This window comes from Bos javanicus, chromosome 4, assembly GCF_032452875.1.
Source record: "Bos javanicus breed banteng chromosome 4, ARS-OSU_banteng_1.0, whole genome shotgun sequence".
Taxonomy (NCBI): domain Eukaryota; kingdom Metazoa; phylum Chordata; class Mammalia; order Artiodactyla; family Bovidae; genus Bos; species Bos javanicus.
The window spans coordinates 25,391,921-25,419,276 of record NC_083871.1 but is presented as its reverse complement, the minus strand read 5'-3'; the positions used below and the strand labels follow the sequence as shown (position 1 = coordinate 25,419,276).

The window sequence follows — 27,356 nt, the reverse complement described above, 5'->3', positions numbered from 1 at the left end:
TTACCAGTTGAGCCACAAGGGAAGCCCAAGAATACTGGAGTGGGTAGCCTATTCCTTCTCCAGTGGATCTTCCCAACCCAGAAATAGAACCAGGGTCTTCTGAATTGCAGGTGGATTCTTTACTAACTTAGCTATGGTATCTGGGTAGATATTCCCCAAGTTTTCTAATTATTCTTTATCTGTTTCTCTCATAAGTGTTGGACATGTATTTCCAACTTCTTTTGTGTATTCCTACTAGTTGTCCTACAGGGAACTTAAACTGATGCCTTGAATCTGATCAACAGACCTCTTCTCTTTTTCTGCACCTTCCAATTGGGGTAATAGCGTCTCCAACCTTATTGATGCTGAAATAGCTTCTAGCTCCAGTCCTTCCCTTCTCTATTCCTAGATTTATTTCAGATCTTCATGATCTCTTGATGAGATTACAACAGCAGCCATCTAACAGTTCTCCCTGCGTGAATTTAAAGTTGCCTTATCTTTGAGGTTGGATATTGATTTAGTGTTTCAGTTTTTCCCTTAGTTGTTGACACTGAGGCTGGATAATGCATGTGTGATATGTCTACTCAGTGGGTTTCTGGGTAGCATCTCAGTTTCTTAATTTGATAACTTTGATCATTTTCTTTTTCAAAGAAGTTACATAAAAGTAAAATACTCCAGTGAACTTCATAGTTTTTAATAAAGCTTGACAATATTTGATTGTGAAGGTCAACAGAAATAGCTAAAAACAGATATAAAATTGCCACTGAAATTCACGTTTCCATGTTATTTTCATCTCTAATTATCTGGATGCAGCAAAAAAAGTATCACCTTCTAGGTAATAATTAACTGATGTATATGGGTGGTGTTTGTCTATAAGCTCAGTAGCACTGGCAAAAAAAATCTGAATAAAGTGATAGTATTTTTAAAACTGGTGTTTGAAAGCCTTCTGTAATGTAATCTATATAAACTCATCTAAAAATTTGTACTAGAAGAAATCTTGTCCTTAGCCAGGTCATTACACTTTGTTTCCTAAAGACTGAGGACTGCATCCATGTTATCAACCTCATATGGACTTAGTCTGAGTTGTTTATTTACTCATACAATGATTGGATGTATTGTAAGAACAAAGCTTCTTGGACAACTGTCTCTCCTGTAGTTCTAAAATACGTTGCATAATTCAAACAATGTAAATGTATGCAAAAGCTTCAAGTCTGATTTTTCAGATGATAAATTGAGTGCAGGTGTTCATTATTTACCTCATTGTAAGATGGCCTATTTTGTTTCTACTTGAAACATTGTGAGTAGGATTCTGTAATGGCAGAGTGAGAAACTTGTGCATGCATGCCTTTGGTTTAGTGTTTCTCCAGTGCATATATTCTTTGTTGGGCAAGTGTCCCAGGCTGCTTTGCAGAAATAAAACTGCAAGTGATGCTGAAGCTGGAAAAATAGATACATGATTGGATTATTTGTAACCGTGAACCATTACATGATCACCATAAAACAATAGTCCCTTACTTTTTTGTGTTACAAAAGCTCTGACACTTGTTGAATCCCTCCCCAGAAAAATAACCACATTATACACAAAATAATATTTTTAGAGGTTTTTCCAGTCCCTCTGAGTCCTTTTCATTTACCTCATGTTAACAACTCTGCCACATTCTCATATGTTTTTGATGGAAATGTAAATTGAAGCGATCTCAGTGGGTGACAATTTAGAATTACTTACCTAATTAGAATGCACATATTCCTGTTTCAGGGTAAAGATAACCAATGGAACATGGATCTAGTTTTGTTTACTAACAAAACCTCATTAAAGTCCCTTAGCAAGGGACTAAAAACAATGTGAACCCATAGGAATAAGGAGAATGAAAAGTGGTGATGGCAAACAAATAACTAGAAAGAAAGTGAATGAATAGTAACTGACAGCAATGAATCTGAGAAGGCTGAATTAGCAGGGAATTGTAGGGAAAGCTAAGAATTAAAATTGACTACAATAGAATTTCTCAAAAGTTCAGAAACTAGTAGCCCCAGGTACCCCTAGACAGAGGATGAGCTGGTTGGATGGCATCACTGACTCAGTGGACATGAGTTTGAGCAAACTCTAGGAGAATAGTGAAGGGTAGGGAAGCCTGGTGTGCTGCAGTCCATGAGGTCACAAAGAATCAGACATGACTTAACAACTGGACAACAGCAACCCATAGAACTGAGTGAAGTGGACAAAATTAGGGGACTTTAGTGGAATGTAAAAACTACTAAAAAGTAGTCTGATCTCTAGATCACCTTATCTACTCTATGACCCTTCTCATCCCCACTACAGAAGCAGGTGTGGAGCAAGAGCTCCCTCCGTTCGGAAGAGAACACTGGTTGAAGGAAGGAGTGCCTTGCCCCAAACAATGACTAACAGACCATGTGCATCCTGCCTACTTGATGGGGGAAGCCCTTGGCGTCTTCTCCCACTCAGCAGCAAATATCTTGGTGGCTTGGTTTTCTCTCCTGGCTGGACATTGGAAATGTTTTATTTGAATAATGTGTTTAGTCTAAGAATGAAGACCTAAAAGTACTAACCTCAGAGATTCCCTGGTAATCATCTCAACCCCATCAGCCTGTAGTGAAGCTCATGGTTTACAAACCCCACTCCTGCACTCATTGCTGAATAGGTTTACCATCCCACTTGAAGAACGCACTTACCGTGGAAGATAGAGACCAAAACAAAGAGAAAAGCATACCATGAGAAGACAGCGAATATGCAGAGAAAGGAAAACTCTTAAAAAGTTAATATCATTACAGAGGTAAAACTTCATTGCAAACATGAACTAAGATCAGAATGCTCAAACAAATTAATGTTCAGAGGATAAAAACAACATCTGGAGTTAAAATCTGAGGATCTTTCCCCCAAATATTAAAAGATGAAATACAGTGAAGAAAAGAAGATTAGAAGTCCAATTAAAAAAGTAAGCATTCGATGACAAAACTTTCCCAAAGAGAAAATTGAGAGGAAGAAATATCAAAGAAATAATGGAACAAAAAGTATTTTTAAAGCTTACCTCTTGAAGTCCTTTTCTCAGAAAGCTACTAGAGGATGTGTACAGAGAGTTATTCAAAAAAATTACATGGCCGTTGGAAATTCATGGCAGGAGAAAGATGAAGAGTATCCCCAGGATGATGGTGTAGGGTGTTCTCAGGAGGATGGCTGTGTGTCACTGTCACCAGTCCCTGAGGAAAAAGGTCAGAAGACTCCAAGGGCGACTGCTTCAGGAATACAAAGTTGGTGAATACCTTACCTGTCTGAATATCTTTGGAGTAGATCTAGACAAATAGTTATTTGCTGTTGAATGACTCATAGGTATATTGAAAACTAAACAGTTGAAGCAAAAGAGAAGTTGTAACTCCAGGAAAAACAAAGACTGGTGCAGGAAAGGAATTTCAGTGTAGAACTTAGCTATGAGTGATGATGACATAGTCACTAATGTAAACACTCGATGTAACCAAAAATTAAGATACTGAAGGCATGGGAAATAGGAAGTGTTGGTGTGTATTGTGATGCGGGGAGGAGAGGAGACACAATTCTTCTATATCTGCGGGCTAACTCAGAAAATAGAGCTGTATGTTCTTTAGAGAGATGGTGTGATAGTAAACTATTTCAATTGTTCAGGCCTGACAGTATTCTGCTTTTTACCTTTACTGTGTCCTCCTGGTAAGTGAAGTCTTTCTCTGTTCCTTGATTCTGGATTGAGCCTGCTAGCTTGCTTTGGGATTTTTGCAGAGGAGATGTAGATAGAGGCATAAATGTGCCTCTGCTGTTGGGTTTGCCCTTTGTTGCATCTGTTGTCCTAAGGAAGGCACAGTCTGGTCTCTGTCCCTCCAGTGTGACCTGCAGTGTGTGACCCACGGATCAGAAGTGCCACAGCCAACCTACAGTCCTGCAGTTTACAGCACAGTCAGCCTCAGCCATCCCACAGCTGTGTGTGAGAAAGAAGTCAATTGCTGTGTGCTACTGAGATTTGTATATTTGTTAATCCCCAGTGGCTCAGATGGTAAGGAATCTGCCTGCAGCGCAGGAGACCTGTGTTCGATCCCTGGGCAAGGAAGATCCCCTGGAGGAAGTGATGACAACCCACTTCAGTGTTCTCGCCTGGAGAATCCCCATGGACAGAGGAGCCTGGCGGGCTACAGTCCGTGGGGTCACAATGAGTTGGACTAAGCACAGCACACAGTAGTTGACTTGTTACACATGGAAATGAATATTAGAGGCTTAACTGAAAGAAGGAAAAGTGATTGCCTATGGTGAAGACAAAGTAGAGCAAAGGGAGTGAGGTTGACTTTTTCATAACAAATCTGGTAGAGATAGTTGGTTCTTTGCACTATGTACTTTGATAACTGAAATCTATGAGCTAAAAATTTAGAAAACAGATGACATGATTTTGTACTTGGAGTTTATAGAGGAAATCTAGTGGATGGACAAATGATCAAGGCAGTTGGGGTGCTAGTAATAAAATTTTCTGTGCCTTCAACCATAGTCTCCTGGTTGATGAAGGACAGTCTAGAAAAATGAGCATGAGCTAATCAAGAACCAGTGGAGGTTTTACAGGATTGGATGCCTCATTCAGGGTCACTGGGAGAGGAGAGTAAGAGAAATGATGGTTGGAAGTTGCAGTCAGATTGGATTATGAAATGAAAAGTTTCAGAGGAGTCTCAGCTGAAGGTAAAAATAAAGTTCTCCACAACAGAAATTAGTTGTTCAGGTGAAAATAAAGTCTAGCAAGGAAATGGCTAGAATATTTAAAGTTTGTGCACATGGACCTTGGATTCAGCCGGTATAATGTTGGTAATTTGAGCAAAATGGAAGACTGATCCCACATGTCTGAAATGGCAGAGCCTATGAAGTAGTGACAGACGACAGTATTTTGAAGACTGGAAGATTTGTTGAGATGGCGTGCATTTTGGAGGGACAGAGGGTTTGCACAGAAAGAGAGGTGCAAGGGTCTGGAATGTTAATCCTGCCTGAAGTAGTGGTGGTTGGGAAAATCAGGAGAAAGCACTTGAGAGTGATGGTGAGAAATGGGTGTTCTTTCATATCTAGGAAGTGAGGACTCTATAAGTAATGAATTTGCAGCAAAACAGGATGGTACAGGGGAATGGGCAGCGGAGGAGGTCGTTAACTCTAGGATGATGGTCCATGGAGACTGACTGAACAGCGCAAGAGGTATATTGCAAGCTATTTGACAGTAGTCACTTAACTACTACATAGAAAAGATGGAAAAAGAATATACACATAACAAAAGCTACCAACTATATGTGATTTATAGAATGAAACAAAATGAGAAGAGGCTATGTTTGTCATTGCCACAAGTGAGAATAAAATTATAGTTTAAACCTTTTTTTTTTTTTTTCGATTTTATCTTTATTCTTCCAGTTTCACTGCCAGTGTGTCTTCCGTTTTTCTTAATGGAAACTAAGCGTGAGGAAAGTAGAAGGAAAAGGTTGTACACAATTTCAGAGTTACCCCCAGAATCACTACAGAAAACATATAACTCTATATAGCCATTAGATATTACTGAATAGCTATTACTGAGTAACTACTTTTTAAATCTTGATTTGGGGCTCCCTGGTGGCTCAGATAGTAAAGAATCTGCCTGCAGTGTGGGAGACCTGGGTTTGATCCCTGGGTCGTGAAGATCCCCTGGAGAAGGGAATGGCAATCAGCTCCAGTTTTCTTGCCTGAAGAATTCTGTTGGCAGAGGAGCCTGGCAGGTTATAGTCCATGGGGTTACAAAGAGTCGGACATGACTGAATGACTAACAGTTTCAGTTTCGCTTTCAAACCTTAATTTGTACGTGCTGTGCTTAGTCACTCAGTCGTGTCTGACTCTCTGTGACCCTGTGGACTGTGGCCCACCAGGCTCCTCTGTCCATGGGTATTCTCAGGCAAGATTACCGGAGTGGGTTGCCATGCCCTCCTCCAGGGGATATTCCCAACCTAGGGATTGAACCCAGGACTCCCGCATTGTAGGCGGATTCTTTACTGTCTGAGCCACTAGGGAAGCCCTTAATTTGTATGGTTAACTATATTTATAGCCCCTAACTATCTAGACTTTATCAAGGAATAACCATAGACTAGACACTATGCCAGGCACCTCACATGGCTATTATGCTAGTTCTTTTCAGTAGTTTTTATTCTCCATTTCTGAAAATGGAAGAAGCTTGAGGTACAGACTTGTTTAAGTATTTTCTCTCCAGTCAGATAACTTGTTATGTAGAAGAACAGAGTTGGAACCCAAGTCTTTTTGACTTCAACATCAATGCTCCTAACCACTTGGCAACAATGCGTCAAGTTCAGTCAAGTACACATATACTTTCATTAATTAAGCACAGCCCCATCTATGGACTTGTTATGAATCTTAATGCACAGTTTGCAGATTGCTTTAAATTACTGCTAGAAAAAAAGTAAGAATGGGAACAAATTGAGGAGAACTATCCCATGTTTATCATGATGCTAACCAGATTTAATATTTTATAGTAGACATATTGTTTTTAGATCTGCATGCTCAGAGCTTTAAATGCTCTGCAACTTAATTATTACCAGGACATCAGATTGATTTGCTGAAAGCATTAAATATATATGTTTGGAAACAAAATCTTAACTCTTGAAAGCATATATTTCTTGAGAATATAACAATTATATTGCATATTATATTATACTACATAAATACTGTATCAAGTTTTTTTCCAGTAAGAGCAAGGACCATGTGCACATGTCAAGGGTGAAAATTAAATCTTCATGTTAACCTTGTCCCTTAGTCTTTCTTCTCAGAGGCAAACAGGTTCTCCTGAGACCTTCTGAAGGGATGCAAATTCATTCTTAACCTTTTATTTTCCATCTGTAGGCATCCATTCTGCGGAACTACAATTCCCGTTACCTGTTTTGTCACTCTGCCTCCTGCATAGCAATTGCCTTGAGACTGTTCCTCCCCACTCTCCTGGCAATTCTCTTTTTTCCTCACCTATTAGAATATCTTGCTTCCTGCATCCTATGTCTTCCCTTTTCTCACTGTGCTCCCCAAGTTTGTGGAGCACATCCCCATCTCCTGAGAAAGAGTATGTGGGGAACTTCTGCTTTCCCAGGCGTGTAAGGAACTTAGAAATGATCACCCTATCCTAACAGTACAAAGCTAAACAAACTGAAAAATAAAAAACGTGTCTTAAATCTAACAGAGAAGTGAGATAACAGGACAGATTGGTGTCCTGAAACAGGCAGACACAGTGGAGTAGGAAATGGCAACCCACTCCAGTATTCTTGTCTGGAAAATCCCATGGACAAAGGAACCAGGCGGGCTACAGCCCATAGGGTTGCAAAGAGACACGAGTGAAGTGACTCAGCACTCACACTCACGGTGGTTCTATGTTCACATTCTGAGAAACCTCCTTATTGTTGTCTACAGTAGCTATACCAATTTACATTCCTGTCTACAACACACAGAGTTCTCTTTTTGCTACATCCTTGCCAGCAGTTTGTAATTTGTGATCTTTTTGATGATAGCCATTCTGAGAAGTGTGAGGTGATATCTCATTCTGGTTTTGTTTTGCATTTCTCTAATCAGCAATGCTGAGCGTCTTTCCTGTGCCTGTTGATTACCTATAGGTTTTGTTTGGAAAAATGGCTCTCCAGGTCTTCAGCCTATTTTTTTAAAATTGAGTTGTTTGAATTTTTGATGGTTTATATGAGCTGGTTATATATTTTAGATATTAACCTTTTATCAGTCACATTGTTTGCAGGTATTTTCTCCCATTCAGGAGGTTGTCATTTAATTTTGTCAAAAGTTTCCTTTGCTGTGCAAAAGCTTTTAAGTTTAAGTAGGTCCAGTTTATTTGTTTTTGTTTCCTTGCATTAGGAGGTAGAGGAAAAAAAAAAAACAAACCCAAAGCTTTCACAATTTATGTGAAAGAGTGTTCCTGTGTTTTCTTCTAGAGGTTTTTTGGTTTCCAGTCTTACATTTAAGACTTTAATACATTTTGAGTTTATTTTTGTATATGGTATAAGGAAATGTTCTAGTTTTATTCATCTGCATGTAGCTGACTAGTTTTCCCAGCACGACTAGTTGCAGAGACTGTGTTTTCTCCGTTGTATATTATTGTCTTCTTTGGCGTCAATTAAATGATAGTGACAGCCTATCACTATCATTATTTCTGGGCTCGCTATTCTGTTCTTTTAAACTAGGTGTTTTCATGCCAGTGCCATATTGGTTTCTTTTTTCTTTTTACCATAGCTGTGTAATATAGTTTGAAATCAGGGCGTATGATACCTCCAGCGTTGCCGTTCTTTCTCAACGTTGTTTTGGCTATTCAGGGTCTTTTGTGTTCCCATAGGAGTTTTTAAATTATTTGTTCTTTCTTTGAAAAATGGCATTGGTATTTTGATAGGGATTGTATTGAACCTGAGATTTTGATACTCCACCTCATCACCAACTCTGGATATTGTCAGTGTTCTGGATTTCAGCCATTCTAATAGATGTATAGTGATATCTCATTGTTCTTTTAATTCACATTTTCATACAGAATTCATTGCTGGTGATAATGCAAAATGGCACATCCACTTGGGAAGACAATTTGACAGTTTCTTACAAAACTAAACATACTCTTAGCATATGATACAGCAGTTGCACTTCTCTGTATTTACTGAAATAAGTGGAAAGTTTGTATCTATACAAAAGCCTACACTTCAATATTTGTACCTGCTTTATTCCTAGTCACCAAAACTTGGGAGCAACCGAGATTTCCTTATACACACAGACACTGTGGTACTTCCAGATAATGGAATATTATCTAGTGCTAAAAATAATTCAAGTCATGAAAGGCGTGGAGGCACTTTTAATATATATTACCAAGTGAAATAGACCAGTCTGAGCAGACCACATACTATTTGATTCCAGATATGTGACTTCTGGAAAAGACAAAACTATCGGGTACAGGAAAGAGTTAATTAGTTGCACGGAATTGGGAGAACAGAGGAGGATGAATAGGAGAACAAAGAATTTTTAGTGCAGTGAAGGTATCCTATATGTTACCATTGTGGTGGGTACATGCCACTATACACTTGTTACAATGTGTAGAATGTGAAACACTAAGAGTGAACCCTAATGTAAACTATTGACTTCAGGTAGGAGCGACTTCACTGTCACTTTTCACTTTCCTGCATCGGAGAAGGAAATGGCAACCCACTCCAGTGTTCTTGCCTGGAGAATCCCAGGGACGGGGAGCCTGGTGGGCTGCCGTCTATGGGGTCGCACAGAGTCAGACTTAGTAGTAGTAGTATGTAGGTTCAGTGCACCGCTCTGGTGTACGATTTTGTTAGCGAGGGAGCCTATATATATGTGGGGATGGCAGTATATGGGAACTAGCTGTACTTTCTGCTCAATTTTGCTCTGAACCTAAAACTCTTTAAAAAAAAGTAACCTGTTAAGAAACCTAGATTGAAAAAGTACATAGGAACTAAAATTCTACTGAGACTTCCAGTGTTTCTGTAAGTCCATATTCTGCCTTCAGATAGGATATATAGCTTTTATGATTTTATATTGACAATCACTATCTTCTAAATTATGAAGAAACCCTTCCACTATTTATCTGATTTTCATTGTTGGCTATTAAGTAGTCTTGTCCAGTTTGGATTCCTGCTTCTTTACAAGAGACTTTTTGTTTTTGTTAATTGGATTTGGTGTGTTTTCATCTATTGGCATCTATATTCTGTAAGATTGTTTAAATTTGGGGACTCGTTCCTTATTACTGCAATTAAAAATTATTTGGTTGTTTGCTTCTCCAGACCTTTTACGTTCTTCTGATTTTTATTAACATATTGGACTTTGACTCATTATGTTTTTCTGTTTTCTGCCCTTCTGAATATTATCCTTATTTTACGAGTATAAACACTATTATTCTGGGACTGTTAAACCTTTGTTGACTGTGTAGTTTCTAGTTTCTCCAAAACATTTTTTGACATTTTGACCTTATCTTTAATGTTAGTCTTACCTTGCATTTCAGTTATAACTGGCTTTTCTGTTCATGTGTATATGTTGGTGATTGGTTGTACTTTGTGAGTTTTATAGTGGGGGGTGGCTGTTGATTGTGAATTTCATTCTAAGGTGACTGGGCTGGACAGTCAATAGTGTGCCAAGGGGTTATACCTGAGGATAATATTCAGCTCAGTCCAGTTGCTCAGTTGTGTTCAACTCTTTGTGACCCCATGGACTGTAGCACTCCAGGCCTCCCTGTCTGTCACCAACTCTCGGAGTCCACTCAAACTCATGACCATTGAGTCGGTGATGCCATCCAACCATCTCATCCTTTGTCCTCCCCTTCTCCTCTTGCCTTCAGTCTTTCCCAGCATCAGGATCTTTTCAAAAGAGTCAGTTCTTCGCATCAGATGGCCAAAGTATTGGAGTTTTAGCTTCAGCATCAGTCCTTCCAATGAATATTCAGGACTGATTTCCTTTAGGATGGACTGGTTGGATATCCTTGCAGTCCAAGGGACTCTCAAGAGTCTTCTCCAACACCACAGTTCAAAAGTATCAATTCTTCAGTGCTCAGCTTTCTTTATAGTCCAACTCTCACATCCTTATATTACTACCGGAAAAACCATAGCTTTGACTAGACAGACCTTTGTTGGCAAAGTAATGTCTCTGCTTTTTAATATGCTGTCCAGGTTGGTCATAACTTTTCTTGCAAGGAGCAAGGGTCTTTTAATTTCATGGCTGCAGTCACCATTTGCAGTGATTTTGGAGCCCCCAAAAATAAAGTCTGTCACTGTTTCCATTGTTTCCCCATATATTTGCCATGAAGTGATAGGATCAGATGCTATGATCTTCATTTTCTGAATGTTGAGCTTTAAGCCAACTTTTTCACTCTCCTCTTTCACTTTCATCAAGAGGCTCTTCAGTTCTTCTTTGCTTTCTGCCATAAGGATGGTATCATTTGCATATCTGAGGTTATTGATAGGAGAATATTATTAATGCTATTTTGAGCTCCTGGTTTAGGGAGGCAGAGGATTCTCAGCATCTACATATTTGTGTGTTTTTCATGTGATCAGTGATAACACTACGGCCCCCATGCTGGATAATGTCCACATTTTGTGCAGCTACACCTTAATTAATTTGGTGGTAGTTTAGTCACACAGTCTTGTCCGACTCTTTGAGACCCCATGGACTGTAGCCCACCAGGCTCCTCTGTCCATGGGATTCTCCAGGCAAGAATACTGGAGCGTGTTGCCATTGCCTTCTCCAGGGGATCTTCCCAACCCAGGAATTGAACCCAGGTCTCCTGCATTGCAGGAAGATGATTTACAAACTGAACTTACTTGATTAAAATCTAACATCTTGCTGGTTGCTTTATTTTTGTTCCTTTTCTTTTTCCTGTCTGCCTTTGTATTTTTCATTTTATGACTCCCTTTTATTCCTATTGACTTCTTACTCTTACCTTATAAAGCATTTGTCTAGTGATTACCTTGAGTTTAGAATTTGATGAGCACCCAGTTGGGTTGCTAAAGAAAAGTCTGAATGGGGTATTAACTCATGTTGTGTTTGTATTTCCCAGAGGTTCTATATTCTCCTAATTGCCTCTATTCAGTATTTATAGTTTGTTGAAATTTTTAGGAGATTTTATCTTATTGTCTGTATGGGACCTGATGTTTCTTCCTTTTGTGTTCTGCTATAGGTGAGCTGGTGATGGCATCTTCTACTTCTTGGGGGAGGATGCCTTTTCTTAGATTTAGTGCTACTCAGTTATCCTGTGACCTCAGCTTTGATGGTTTCAAGAAAAAGTTCTGTTTTTGTAGTTTATCTGCTTTTTTCTTTTGTTCTTGAAATGAGCATCACTTTTGCTAGCTTTTCATATCCTAGGCAGTAGAAATCATCATCCACGTTCTTGAGAAACAAATTCAGATTTTAATTTGTCATAAAGTATGCACTTTTTTGAGGTAACCATAGAAGTAAGGTTTAATGCAAAAACATTACCAAAACCCCATAATTGAAGTGAAAGTTGCTGAGTCGTGTCCAGCTCTTTGAGACCCCATGGACTACAGTCCATGCAATTCTCTAGGCCAAAATACTGGAGTGGGTAGCCTTTCCCTTCTCCAGGGGATCTTCCCAACCTAGGGATCGAACCCAGATCTTCTGCTTTGCAGGCAGATTCTTTACCATCTGAGGCACTGGGGAAGCCCAAGAATACTGGAGTGGGCAGCCTATCCTTTCAGTGGATCTTCCCAGCCCAGGAATCAAATTGGGGTTTCCTGCATTGCAGGTGGATTCTTTACCAACTGAGCTATCAGGAAAGCCTCCAAACCCCATAAATAGTTGTAAACTTATTCTATACAGTGAATGACAAGTTCAGAGTATTTCTGCCAAGATCGCTCAGTTTCTGTTTTGGTGTATGCTTTGGAAGTATCTGATCTGTCATTTCCTTTGCTTCCTACTGGCTCTGTTGATTGGAGTCCTGAAGACTTCTTGCACTTGGTAAACTGTTGCCATTCTTGGTTGGTGCATCACGTGACTGGCAGGAGCACAGCATCAAGTACTTCTCATTCCTGAGATGGGAAGAAAGAAGCTGTTTTTCTCAGTATGCACTTTGTGAGCACTTTTAAGGCTGTCCATGAATATGTTCAGTATTCTGCATCTGGAAAGAGAGGCAGGAAAAGGGTTATTGGTAGTCTTCTTTGGAGTTTAGAGAGAGAGAGAAGTGAAAGTCACTCAGTCATGTCCAATTCTTTGCAACCCCGTGGACTGTACAGTCCATGAAATTCTTTAGGGCAGAATACTGGAGTGGTTAGCCTTTCCCTTCTCCAGGGGACTTTCCCAACCCAGGGATTGAACCCAGGTCTCATGCATTGCAGGCAGATTCTTTACCATCTGAGCCACCAGGGAAGCCCATCTGAGTGACTTTCACTTCACTTTGGGATTTAACCAAAAATAGTTATTTTAACTGTAGATTGGCCTTACTTGCATACTACTAGATGAGATTGTGCAGATGTTGGAATTATTAATAGAATGTGGAGATTTTGTTGTTGTTTAGGCACTAAGTCATGTCCAACTTTTTGCCACCTCGTGGACTGCAGTATGCCAAGCTTCTCTGTCCTTCACAATTTCCTGAAGTTTACTTAGATTCATATGCATTGAGTTGGTGATGCTATCTAACCGTCCCATCTTCTACTGCTTCCTTCTTCTTTTGCCTTCAGTCTTTTTCAGCATCAGGGTCTTTTCCAATGTGTGAGCCCTTTGCATCAGTTGGCCAAAGTATTGGAGCGTCAGCAACAACCCTTCTGATGAATATTCAGGGTTGATTTCCTTTAGGATTGACTGGTTTGATCTTGCAGTCCAAGGGACTCTCAAGAGTCTTCTACAGTACCGCAATTCAAAAACATCAATTTTTTAGTACTTAGCCTTCTTTTGGAGAAGGAAATGGCAACCCACTCCAGTGTTCTTGCCTGGAGAATCCCAGGGACGGAGGAGCCTGGTGGGCTGTCGTCTATGGGGTCGCACAGAGTCGGACACGACTGAAGTGACTTACCTTAGCCTTCTTTATGGTCCAACTTTCACCTCTGTACATGAGTACTGGAAGAACAATAGCTTTTTACTATAAGGACCTTTATTGGCAAAGTGACGTCTCTGCTTTTTAACATGCTGTCTAGGTTTGTCATGTCTTCCCTCCCAGGGAGCAAGCTTCTTTTAAGTCCATGGCTGTGGTCACCATCTGCAGTGATTTTGGAGCCCAAGAAAATAACATGTGTCACTTCTTCCACCTTTCCCCCATCTGTTTGCCATGAAGTGATGGGACCAGATGTCATGATTTAATTTTTTTTGAATGTTTGAGTTTCAGGCCAGGTTTTTCACTCTCCTCTTTCAGCCTCATCGAGAGGCTCTTCATTTCCTCTTTGCTTTCTGACATTAGAGTGGTATTATCTGCATATCTGAGGTTGTTGATATTTCTCCTTGCAGTCTTAATTACAGCTTGTGCTTCATCCAACCAAGCATTTCTCATGATGTACTCTGCATATAAGTTAAATAAGCAGGGTGACAATATTCAGCCTTGACGTACTCCTTTTCCTATTTGGAACCAGTCTGTTGTTCCATGTCCAGTTCTAACTGTTGCTTCCTGACCTGCATATAGGTTTCTCAGGAGACAGGTAAAGTTTACTAAAGCATAATGTATTTGTATGTAGCTACAGGTATGACCTAAATCAAATATCTTATGATTATACAGTGAAAGTGACAAATAGATTCAGTAGATTATATGTGATAGACAAAGTGCCTGAAGAACTATGGATGGAGGTTCGGGACATTGTACAAGAGGCAGTGATCAAGACCATCCCCAAGAAAAAGAAATTCAAAAAGGCAAAATGGTTATCTGACGAGGCCTTACAAATAGCTGAGAAAAGAAGGGAAGCTAAAGGCAAAGGAGAAAAGGAAAGACATATCTATTTGAATGCAGAGTTCCAAAGAATAGCAAGGAGAGATAAGAAAGCCTTCCTCAGTGACCAGTGCAAAGAAATAGAGGGAAACAATAGAATGCGAAAGACTAGAGATCTCTTCAAGAAAATTAGAGATATCAAGGGAACATTTCAAGTAAAGATGGGCACAATAAAGGACAGAAATGGTATGGACCTAATAGAAGCACAAGATATGAGGAAGAGGTGGCAAAAATACACAGAAGAACTATATAAAAATAACTTCATGACCCAGATAACCATGATGGTGTGATCACTCTCGTAGAGCCAGACATCCTGGAATGCAAAGTCAAATGGGCCTTAGGAAGCATCGGTATGAACAAAGCTATTGGGGGTGATGGAATTACAGTTGAGCTATTTCAGATCCTAAAAGATGATGCTGTGAAAGTGCTACACTCAATATGCCAGCAAATTTGGAATACTCAGCAGTGGCCACAGGACTGGAAAAGGTAAATTTTCATTCCAGTCCCAAAGAAAGGCAATGCTAAAGAATGTTTAAACTACTGCCCAATTGCACTCGTCTCACCCACTAGCAAAGTAGTGCTCAAAATTCTCCAAACCAGGCTTCAACAGTACACGAACTGTGAACTTCCAGATGTTCAAGCTGGATTTAGAAAAGGCAGAGGAACCAAAGATCAAATTTCCAACATCTGTTGGAACATTGAAAAAGCAAGAGAGTTCCAGAAAAACATCTGTATCTGCTTTATTGACTATGTGAAACCCTTTGACTGTGTGGATCACAACAAACTGTGGAAAATTCTTCAAGAGATAGAAATACCAGACCACCTGACCTGCCTCCTGAGAAATCTGTATGCAGGTCAAGACACAACAAAACCAGATATGGAACAACAGACTGGGTCCAAATTGGGAAAGGAGTACGTCAAGGCTGTATATTGTTACCCTGCTTATTTAACTTATATGCAGAGTACATCATGAGAAATGCTGTGCTGGATGAAGCACAAACTGGAATCAAGATGCAGGGAGAAATATCAATAACCTCAGATATGCAGATGACATCACCCTTATGGCAGAAAGTGAAGAAGAACTAAAAATCCTCTTGATGAAAGTGAAAGAGGAGAGTGAGAAACTTGGCTTAAAACTAAACATTCAGAAAACTAAGATCATGGCATCCAGTTCCATCACGTCATGGCAAATAGATGGGGAAACAATGGAAACAGTGACAGACTTTATTTTTGGGGCTCCAAAATCACTGCAGATGATGACTGCAGCCATGAAATTAAAAGACCCTTGCTCTTTGGAAGGAAAGTTATGACCAACCTAGACAGCATATTAAAAAGCAGAGACATTGCTTTGCCAACAAAGGTCTGTCTAGTCAAAGCTGTGGTTTTTCCAGTAGTCATGTAAGGATGTGAGAGTTGGACTATAAAGAAAGCTGAGTGCTGAAGAATTGATGCTTTTGAACTGTGGTGTTGGAGAAGACTCTTGAGAGTCCTTTGGACTGCAAGGTAATCCAACCAGTCCATCCTAAAGGAAATCAGTCCTGAATATTCTTTGGAAGGATGATGCTGAAGCTGAAACTGCAATACTTTGGCCACTTAATGGGGAGAACTGACTCATTGGAAAGGACCCTGATGCTGGGAAAAATTGAAGGTGGGAGGAGAAGGGGATGACAGAGGATGAGATGGTTGGATGACATTACCGACAGATGGACATGAGTTTGGGTAAGCTCTGGGAGTTTGTGATGGATGGGGAAGCCTGGCATGTTTCAGTCCATGGGGTCACAAAGAGTTCGACATGACTGAGCTACTGAACTGAACTGAAGTGTTGATAATACTATATTAAAGATGAAATTAGATTTCTTCAATGTCATGTTATATAGTATATTGGACATATCATGACATTTCTTAAAAATGTCATGTTATGTTGTTTATAAGAATAGAGGTTTAAACTGAAATAGTTCTCGTTAATTTGGGACTCTATTCGCTGGATGGCATCACTGACTCGCTGGATGGCATCATTGACTCGATGGACGTGAGTCTGAGTAAACTCTGGGAGTTGGTGATGGACAGGGAGGCCTGGCGTGCTGCGATTCATGGGGTTGCAAAGAGTCGGACACTACTGAGCAACTGAACTGAACTGAACTGATATATACTTGCTGGTTATATATTTTGTCATATTAACTTCACAAATCATTAAAATGTAGGGTTTGTAATTTCCAATAAAGATTGGCAACTGTTCTAAATGTCATATTCAGATTTATTGCCTTCCTGCAGTCTCTCTTAAATGGATATGCTCTTGTGTGTGTGTGTTATTTGCTCAGTCATGTCCGACTCTTTGTGACCCCTTGGACTGTAGTCCGCCAATTTCCTCTGAACGTGGGATTCTCCAGGCATGAATACTAGAGTGGGTTCCTTTTTCCTTCTCCAGGGGATCTCCCAAAGTAGGGATTGAACCCTGGTCTCCTGCATTGCAGGCAGATTCTTTACTATCTGAACCACCAGGTAAGTCATGGTTGTGCTGTTGGTAAAATGCAAATCCAGCAGATGTCTACAATTTCTGTATCTTTGTTGGGCAGTTTTTGCCTGAAAAGTATTCCTATCCTTGAGTTTTATTCAGTCTTTATTTTATTTTTAAAAAATCTTTATTTATTTATCTGTGCCAAGTCTTAGTTGCAGTATGTGGGATCTAGTTCCCTGACCAGGGATTGAGCTCAGCGCACCTGCATTGGGAGTGCGGAGTCTTAGCCAGTGAACCATCAGGGAAGTCCCGATTCAGTCTTTAGAAAGAGATGAGAGACCATTTCCTCTAACGGGGCTTCCCTAGTACCCTTACGTAGAATTAAATACTGTATTTCCTGGTCTACTTGTAAATATTCTGCTAATGCTCCATCTATCACATTCTGTTACAAAATATTTGTTATAGATCGGCTTCCTCTTTTAAACCTGAGTTCCTTGAGGACACAAAACATGTCTCATTTATCTTTATATGCTGGTACTTAAAAGAAACCTTGGACATGATAGATACCCAGTGACCATTATTTAATTGCGTTATGTTGGTCATTTGGATGGTTCTGCCTAAAATGTTAAAAAATATTATTTGTATTTTACTAAATTTGATAGGCGTTCACTTTTTTTTTTTTCTCATAATGGAAGACTGATACAGTACCATGTTCAGAATCAAAATATATCATCTAAAAAGATCTGTTGTTATTTAAAATATCAATAAGAAAGCTGTGACCTGCCAGTGTTTTGGTATAAATATAAGAGATTTGGGGGTTTATGGATAGGTATATTTGTTAGGTTCATGACATTGTATAGGAGACAGGGATCAAGACCATCCCCATGGGAAAAAAATGCAAAAAAGCAAAATGGCTGTCTGGGGAGGCCTTACAGATAGCTGTGAAAAGAAGCAAAAAGCAAAGAAAAGGAAAGATATGAGCATCTGAATTCAGAGTTCCAAAGAATAGCAAGAAGAGATAAGAAAGCCTTCCTCAGCAACCAGTGCAAAGAAATAGAGGAAAACAACAGAATGGGAAAGACTAGAGATCTCTTCAAGAAAATTAGAGATACCAAGGGAACATTTCATGCAAAGATAGGCTTGATAAAGGACAGAAATGGTATGGACCTAACAGAAGCAGAAGATATTAAGAAGAGGTGACAAGAATACACAGAAGAACTGTACAAAAAAGATCTTCACGACCCAGATAACCACAATGGTGTGCTCACTCACCTAGAGCCAGACATCCTGGAATGTGAAGTCAAGTGGGCCTTAGGAAGCATCACTACGAACAAAGCTAGTGGAGGTGATGGAATTCCAGTTGAGGTATTTCAAATCCTGAAAGATGATGCTGTGAAAGTGCTGCACTCAATATGCCAGCAAATTTGGAATACTCAGCAGTAGCCACAGGACTGGAAAAGGTCAGTTTTCATTCCAATCCCAAAGAAAGGCAATGCCAAAGAATGCTCAAACTACCGCACAATTGCACTCATCTCACACACTAGTAAAGTAATGCTCAAAATTCTCCAAGCCATGCTTCAGCAGTATGTGAACTGTGAACTTCCTGATGTTCAAGCTGGTTTTAAAAAAGGCAGAGGAACCAGAGATCAAATTTCCAACATCTGCCGGATCGTCGATGAGATAGAATTCCAGAAAAACATCTATTTCTGCTTTATTGACAATGCCAAAGCCTTTGACTGTGTGGATCGCAATAAACTGTGGAAAATTCTGAAAGAGATGGGCATACCAGACCACTGGACCTGTCTCTTGAGAAACCTATATGCAGGTCAGGAAGCAACAGTTAGAACTGGACATGGAACAACAGACTGGTTCCAAATAGGAAAAGGAGTATGTCAAGGCTGTATATTGTCACCCTGCTTATTTAACTTATATGCAGAGTACATCATGAGAAACGCTGGACTGGAAGAAGCACAAGCTGGAATCAAGATTGCTAGGAGAAATATCAATAACCTCATATATGCAGATGACACCACCCTTATGGCAGAAAGTGAAAAGCAACTAAAAAGCCTCTTGATGAAAGTGAAAGAGGAGAGTGAAAAAGTTGGCTTAAAGCTCAACATTCAGAAAACAAAGATCATGGCATCCGGTCCCATCACTTCATGGGAAATAGATGGGGAAACAGTGGAAACAGTGTCAGACTTTATTTTGGGGGGCTCCAAAATCACTGCAGATGGTGACTGCAGCCATGAAATTAAAAGATGCTTACTCCTTGGAAGGAAAGTTATGACCAACCTAGATAGCATATTGAAAAGCAGAGACATTACTTTGCCAACAAAGGTCTGTCTAGTAAAGGCTATGGTATTTCCAGTAGTCACGTATGGAAGTGAGAGTTGCACTGTGAAGAAAACTGAGCACTGAAGAATTGATGCTTTTGAACTGTGGTGTTGGAGAAGACTCTTGAGAGTCCCTTGAACTGCAAGGAGATCCAATCAGTCCATCCTAAAAGAGATCAGTGCTGGTTGTTCTTTGAAGGAATGATGCTAAAAAGCTGAAACTCCAGTACTTTGGCCACCTCATGTGAAGAGTAGACTCATTGGAAAAGACTCTGGTGCTGGGAGGGCTTGGGGGCAGGAGGACAAGGGGACAACAGAGAATTAGATTGCTGGGTGGCATCACTGACTTGATAGATATGAGTTTTAGTAAACTCTGGGAGTTGGTGATGGACAGAGAGGCCTGGCGTGCTGCGATTCATGGGGTCGCAAAGAGTTGGACACGACTGAGCGACTGAACTGAATATTTGTTAAATTAAGTTCTGATATGGTAATCCTCAGTCATACCTTTAAGCATTTTACAAACATGTTTGGAAATGTAGTTTTTGAGCAAAGGAAATAAAGTATTGTATTTATCTGACATCTGAGCTCAAATGGTAAAGAATCTTCCTGCAAAGTTGGAGACCCAGGTTCAATCTTTGGGTTGGGGAGATCCCTTGGAGAAGGGAATGGCTACCCACTCCAGTATTCTTGCCTGGAGCTTCCAGTGGACAGGGGAGCCTGGCGTGCTACAGTCTATGAGGTCTCAAAGAGTCAGAAATGACTGAGCAACTTTCATTGAAACTCTTTAGGAAGTTAAAAACATGATTGCAATATTTCTATTTTCTATTGGTTTCATTTGGCTTTTAGGGCATGAAGAAGATTAATTTAACTTGATTAATCAGTGGCTAATTAAAGAGTTCGTGAATTCTCTGGGTTCTTTTCTAGATGTAGTTGATTATGAAATTGAAAGATTATTTAATATTATATTTTAACTTCTTAATTCTTTTTTCTTCCTACCCAGTGTAGTGACTATGACTTGGAATTTGGAACTGAGTGTTTGCATTTGGCTCTAAAATACAGTCATATCAAAGCAAAACTTGTGGAAGGATCCCCTGACCTCTGGAAGGTAAGGAAGTTGGTGCTTAGCTCTGTATTGATGTGTCATTCCTGAAGATATGCTCTGCAAGTACTGACACTTTCCAGGTGCTTTAGAAAATAGAGAAGTCTAAAAACATTTGGCTTCATATCGAAACAGTATTTCCAGGAATAAAAGTATGTGTGTACATATACATTAAAGGTGTTAAGAGTCTCAGTGGGTTTTCTGATCCATCGAATTATGGTATCATTTCTGTTGCTCGGTTGCAAGAAAATTCATGTTGGGATAGTTTACTCAAACAGGTCCCATTTAGCCAGTAAGATTGTTTTGTTCACAATTTTTGTGTATGTTCTTGGTGTGTAATGTTTTTCTGTGTAGCCTTGCTCTCAGCTGGATTGAGGGCACCACTCTGCTTCTCACAGCAACAACATTTCCTCTCAGTCCCTCGGATGGTAGCTCCAACTTAATGTGTTATTGAAACACATATCTGCAGTAGCTTTGACCCAGTAGGCTTGGTGCCTGGAAGAACTCACCACCTCCAAGAGGCATTGTGCTCTTTCCCGTGGTCAGGCTTGACTGATTTCATGACAGACTTCTTTCTTTAGGAGGAATCAAGTGGTTGTAGCATTATCATACTGCATGTTCCTGTTGAGGCTGGAGTGCTTTACAGCGTGACTCTCCTGTGTTTCATTGGGTAGAAATGGGGTAAACTGAACAGTGTATTCTGAAATAGAATTGTAGGGTCATATCATAATTTTGAATAAGTACTGCTCCTTTGGAAATATTGGGTGAAATCTTTATAAAGCATCCATCTAAATCTGGCTAGTAAACATTCATCCTAATTCTGAGCTAATATGAATCCAAAAGCATATTTCTTCATTGACATAAAAACAAAAAGAAGCCTTATGTGTTAGGTATTTTGTACAATCATGTGATGGGCCTTGCTACGTGCTAAGATTGTCTCATACTATTTAAATTGTTACAAGATTACAGGATATTGACATGCCTGATTTATTGCCTGGTAGAGAAAATTAATGCAGTATTATTGCTCTTTTAAGAGTTTCCAAATGTCACTAATCCATTAGGTCAATATTTTATTCTTTTTGTTTATTTTTTATCTATATATGACAGATGGTGATAAACATATTCATTGGGAGGATTAGGGTAATTACCAATTAGGTGTTTTGTGAAAGATCCTGACTCACATCACTATGCTATGCTAAGTCACTTCAGTCGTGTCCGACTCTGTGCGACCCCGTGGACGGCAGCCCACCAGGCTCCCCCGTCCCTGGGATTCTCCAGGCAAGAACACTGGAGTGGGCTGCCATTTCCTTCTCCAGTGCATGAAAGTGAAAGTGAAGTCGCTCAGTTGTGTCTGACTCTTAGCAACCCCATGGACTGCAGCCTATCAGGCTCCTCCATCCATGGGATTTTCCAGGCAAGACTGCTGGAGTGGGGTGCCATTGCCTTCTCTGACTCACATCACTACAGATCTGCTAAACTTAATTTACAGGCTATGTTAAAAATAAATAAATGAAACCTCAAGACATTTATTGCTACTAACATGTCAACACCCTCTGGCCTCTTTGCTCATTTTTTTTGAGGGGGCTGTGTTATTATCTGTTTCTCATGGGTATTCTGAGCCTTCTTTAAATGTGTGAAGCACCCTCAGGTCTTCAGGTAGAAAGAAAGCTCTTTGAATTTTCCACTTGAACTCCATAGATATACTTCAGTGTCTTTTGCATTAAATCTCAAATTTCACTGCTTCCACCAGCAACACAGAGCACGGTTTTAGTCCTCACACCTTGGAGCTTGCTTCCGTTGTATGTGCGACAAATGTCAGTGCGCTGAGTGGAAGCTGGCCTTTCCAAGTGCTTCTCTTCATTCCCTTGCTGAGTCATTTCACATGTGGTGCTGGGGGTTGAATTGTGTCCCGCTCCCCACTAGAAGTGACTCATTAGAAACGACCCTGATGATGGGGAAGACTGAGGGCCGAAGGAGGAGGGGGTGACAGATCATGAGATGGTTGGATGGCATCACTGATTGCGTGGACCTGAGTTTGAGCAAGCTCTGGGAGTTGGTGATGGACAGGGAAGCCTGGTGTGCTGCAGTCCCTGGGGTTGCAAAGAATTGGACATGACTGAGCAACTGAGCTGATAGCCAATAGGAAAATGTAGACCAAAAAAAAAAAAAAAATTCAAATTTTAGGGGAATTTGCTGGCAGTCTTGTGGTTAGGACTCCACACCACTTTCACTGCTGAGGGTGCAGGTTCAATCCCTAACTGAGGAACTAAGATCCTGCAAGCCTTGCAGTGCAGCCAAAAAAAAAAAAAACGTTAACTGTCTTTCGTTATATAGTTTCTTTTTGAATATTAGTGTAGTACCCAAGGACCTTTGGGTAGTAATACATATATTTTATTCTTAAGGCTGATTTCAATGCATAAGCGTTGTTTTGCAAGTATGCTAGAAAAGTCATTTTAGTATTTGAGACCAAATTTTCTTTATTTAAAAAACCCCATTGTTAAGATAGATTTATTTGAAAAAAAGAATAAAGCACTTTCACAATTATTCTGTGTAAATTTGGAATGCAGTTATATTCCTCAAAGAAAGCAGGAAGGAATGAAAAATCAGCTATAGTAATTAGGCATCTTTCCGTTAATTACTGTTTTGAGTTTACCTTACATAGCAGACAGTTAAAGGGAATAAAAGCCTTTTCTCATCTAAATTGCAAATATTGAGTGCTGATTTCAGCTGTCTAGTTAACTTTGGGTTTTCATGGAAACAAATATATTTTATTCACTTCTTCTAAGAGAAGTGTATCTCTAAAACGTTGATTCTGCAGGTTGAGTTTTGCTCACTGTGTTCATTGCTCTATTGCAGCCGTTAGAACAGGACCTATGATGTGGTGGTATTTGAGATATATTTATTACATGAGCGAATGAGATCAATGCAGTCTTTCATTTGGTAAAATGCAGAGTCTGAAGCTTTAAGTGTCTGTTTACTACTTTTTTTTTCCCCCAGATGATACAGCTATATTTTGGATCAGTAACTGTAGTACTGGTTTTGGTTGGCATTGCTTGTTTTAGGGATAATTTAACAATGTCATACTTGATTTTAATAGCTTGGTTGACTGCTTGAGGAAAGTTCCATTTGTCATACAAGTCAGCTACTACATTAGTTCTGAGTTGTAAGATACAGATTTTGGGCCAGGGTGGTTTACCTGCCGGGATCTAGGCATAGCAGGGAAACCTATTTGGGTGGAAGTGCCGTGAACCACTTAGCTGAACAGTTTTTGCACAAGTTTAGTTCGGAGTTACTCTGGAGAAAAATTGTCCAAATTATTGATATGGAAAGGTATTAATTATTTCTCAAAGCGGGTTTTGAGACACTGGCATCATAATCATCTGAGCTCTTGAATGATAAGCTCCTAAGACCTTAGAGTACTTACTAATATATTTTATTATTTACTCTCTTCTTGAGTTCTGTGGTGAAGGAAAAGCAGTTCTACAGTGCAATGCATCTGACATGTTCTGTACCTGAGCTCACTGCGTGTGGTCTGAGAACTATCTGCTGTAGGACCGTGGCAGGTTATATAACAAGGAACAGGTTATAATCGCAAAGAGGCTGTATGTTCTTAAGCAAAGATCACGATTGTTCTGACATTCATGATGGTAGCCTCCAGGCTGTCTGTCAGTCATGCATTAGTAAAAATATTAAAAAGGTGAGCCTTATCTGAGGGTACACAGATAAACTCAATTCAGAAGACCCTCACTGTGAACTGGTCTTTGAGAATCATCTCATTTCAACTGAACATGCAATTTGGTAATTTTCAAATATATTCTTTTCCTTATTTCCTCCCACAAAAAACCCATTAAATAATAATTCTAATACTTGTATGTAAATGCTACCACATTTTCTTTGATATGATGCTTATATTAATAAGACTTTGGTAACAACTGCCACACAACAATTTACTCAAAGATTTAAAAACAGATTTTCAAGCATTTGTAGAAGTAAAATATATTTTTTTCTGAATAAACTGATGTTGTTATAATTTAAAACTTGTCAGTGTTGTGTGTTTATGGTTTCTCCAAAATCAAGAATTTCCTTGGGGGCATTATTTTATTGCTTTAACATTCCTTTCTTCTCTGTTAAATCTAATGAAGTTTATCTGTCCTCTAGGTGACCTACAAACGAGATCTGTATGCAGCTGAATCGATTATTAAGGGTATGTTTGGCCTTGTGACTGTCAGTTCCTGTGTTTCAAAACCGTAAGCCAGTTCAGAATTTCTCATGACATTTTAAAGCCCTGACTTCTCAGAAGTATAAATCTTGTAGACCAGGGAGGTCTGTGATTTGGGTTTTTTGAAAAATAATTACCTTTATTTTATTTCCTGCTTTGAAATATCACTTATTATGACTTATGTTGGGGCTTCCCTGGTAATCAAACAGTAAAGAATCTGCCTGCGATGTGGGAGACCTGGGTTCAGTCCCTGGGTTGGGAAGATCCCCTGGAGAAGGAAATGACAACCCTCCCCAGTATTCTTGCCTGGAGAATTCCATAGACAGAGGAGTCTGGCGGGCGGCAGTCCGTGGGGTTGCAGAGTCGGACATGACTGAGCGACTATCATACATGCTTTATGTTACATTGGTTTAACTTTTATGAAGGAAATATTTTATTAATCTGAAAAAAGTAGGTGACATTGACATTTTAGAAGTGAAAACTGACATTTTGATTTGTAAATGTATTTTGTTTTTATTCAGAAAACTATTTCCTCTCAACACTTGCCAACACGTTACATTAGACAGCATCTTTTGCCTGAAAAAATTTTTTCTGAAAAAGAGAAATTGGTCTGAATGATCTTTAGTTCCTTTTAGTTTTGACAATGACTTTGATTTTGCTTTGTGATTTTAGGTATTATATATATAATAATCCTTGTCTCATTTTTTTAATCTCTCGTAGCTCAACTGCACAGAAGTGGTTTATTTCATAATCAATAAATATTTATTAAATGTGCTTGACACTGTGCTAGGAATGAAATGATGATGCACGAGATGTGTTCATTCTGTATTTTTGCAGCCTCCACAGTTTCCATCACAATTTCTGAACCTTGGCATTATTGGCATCTTGGGCCAGGACCTTCTTTGTTCAGGGAACTGTGTTTGGCATCATAGTAGTTGCATGGTCTCTACTTAATAGGTGCTGGCGGCACTCTGCCCTCCCTCCCTTCCCCCGCTGTGACCATCAGTTGTCTCTGGACAGCACTGTTGTTGCTGTGTATGTGTGTATACGGTCCTAGCCAAAATCAGAGGGGCCCGCCCCCAGGACTGAAGCAAGTGTGGTACTTTACAATCTGTTTGTAATTTACTCCTTCAAAACTAGATTAAGGACAGAATGATGTACTCAGATACTGACTGAGATGTGACCTTGATTGAAGTTGGAAAAAAAAAAAAAAAAAAACACTGAGTGGGAATTGTGAATGCAACATTTTTTAAAAAATCTTATTTTATGCAAAGCCTGTTCAGCAATCATCTGGCTTCACATTCAGAAAACTGAAATCTCTTCTCTGTGTGTGACATTCTGTATTTGTATTTTATCTTTATATTTTTTTGTGCTTTGACAGTATTGTGTTTCAAACTATTAATATAATGATTTGGGCATCTGTGTGTATGCAAACAGATGATCTATAGCTATAAATCAAAATGTTGACACATATTTACATATGAGTCAGGCAATGTATAAACATGACTCTGGAGAAGATGCCTAAACCATGATGTAGTTGGTTATGTTCTCAACAGAAGGAAATTAAAAACTTAGTGTGGTTTCTTTGCAAAGTCTTATCTCTAGTACCTAGGTAAAATGGAACTGATCTATTTTGCAAGAAGTTAGTAAATGGTTCAGTGAGGATTCTACACATTTCAATACTTTGCCTATATATTATTAATGTCAAGAGTAGGCTTTATCATGTAAAAGCCTACATTTTAAGTATAATCACAGGGGCTTTAGTTTTGGAAATTGTTTGCAGGGAGAAATTGTTTTATTTAGTTAACATGTTCTAGTATTCTACTTTTCCACCTTACTTGTCTCCTGAGAAACCTGTATGCGGTCATAAAGCAACAGTTAGAACCAGACATGAAACGATGGACTGGTTCAGAATTCAGAAGGGAGTACATTAAGGCTATATATTATCACCCTGCTTATTTAACTTATATTCAGAGTACACCATGCAAAATGCCAGGCTCGATGAATCACAAGCAGGAATCAAGATTGCAGGGAGAAATATCCATAATGTCAGATATGCAGATAATACCACCTTAATGGTAGAAGTGAGGAAGAACTAAAGAGCCTCTTGATGAGGGTGAAAGAGGAGAGTGAAAAAGCTGACTTAAAACTCAACATTCAAAAACTAAGATCATGGCATCTGGCCCCATCAGTTCAGTTCAGTTCAGTTCGGTCACTCGGTCGTGTCCGACTCTTTGCGATCTCATGAACCACAGCACGCCAGGCCTCCCTGTCTGTCACCAGCTCCCGGAGTCCACCCAAACCCATGTCCATTGAGTTGGTGATGCCATCCAACCATCTCATCCTCTGTCGTCCCCTTCTCCTCCTGCCCTCAATCTTTCCCAGCATCAGGGTCTTTTCAAATAAGTCAGCTCTTTGCATCAGGTGGCCAACACTTCATGCAAATAGAAGGGGGAAAAGTGGAAGCACTGACAGATTTTATTTTCTTGGGCTCCAAAATCACTGAAGATAGTGACTGCAGCCATGAAATTAAAAGACACTTACTTCTTGGAAGGAAAGCTGTGACAAACCTAGACAGCATATTCAAAAACAGAGACATCACCTTACTGACAAAGATCTGTCTAGTCAAAGCTATGGTTTTTCCAGTAGCCATGTATCAATGTGAAAGTTTGACCATAAAGAAAGCTGAGCACCAAAGAATTGATGATTTTGAATTGTGGTGTTGAAGAAGACTCTTGAGAGTCCCTTGGACAGCAAGGGGATCACACTAGCCTATCCTAAAGGAAATCAACCCTGAATATTCATTGGAAGGACTGATGCTGAA

At 39.6% G+C, this 27,356-nt stretch overlaps 1 protein-coding gene and 1 long non-coding RNA gene across 12 annotated transcripts in view; one reads left to right on the top strand and one right to left on the bottom strand.

Moving 5' to 3' along the window:
* The window catches only part of CRPPA (CDP-L-ribitol pyrophosphorylase A), a 454,696-nt gene that overhangs the window by 88,961 nt on the left and 338,379 nt on the right, over nucleotides 1–27,356 (top strand). For all 11 annotated transcript variants that reach the window (XR_009735806.1, XR_009735807.1, XR_009735808.1 and 8 more), the window contains exons 4-5: nucleotides 20,215–20,319; nucleotides 24,472–24,517. Coding sequence is in view for 8 of the 11 variants with exons in the window: in XM_061413612.1 (XP_061269596.1) it covers nucleotides 20,215–20,319; nucleotides 24,472–24,517 (151 nt within the window). In the remaining 3 variants the exon portion in view is untranslated. The remainder of the gene's footprint in view (nucleotides 1–20,214; nucleotides 20,320–24,471; nucleotides 24,518–27,356) is intronic.
* Nucleotides 902–4,079, bottom strand: LOC133245898 (uncharacterized). Its single transcript, XR_009735805.1, has 3 exons — nucleotides 3,656–4,079; nucleotides 3,024–3,192; nucleotides 902–1,416 (listed from the first exon to the last, which is right to left on the bottom strand). It is a non-coding gene; the product is annotated as an uncharacterized LOC133245898 (long non-coding RNA).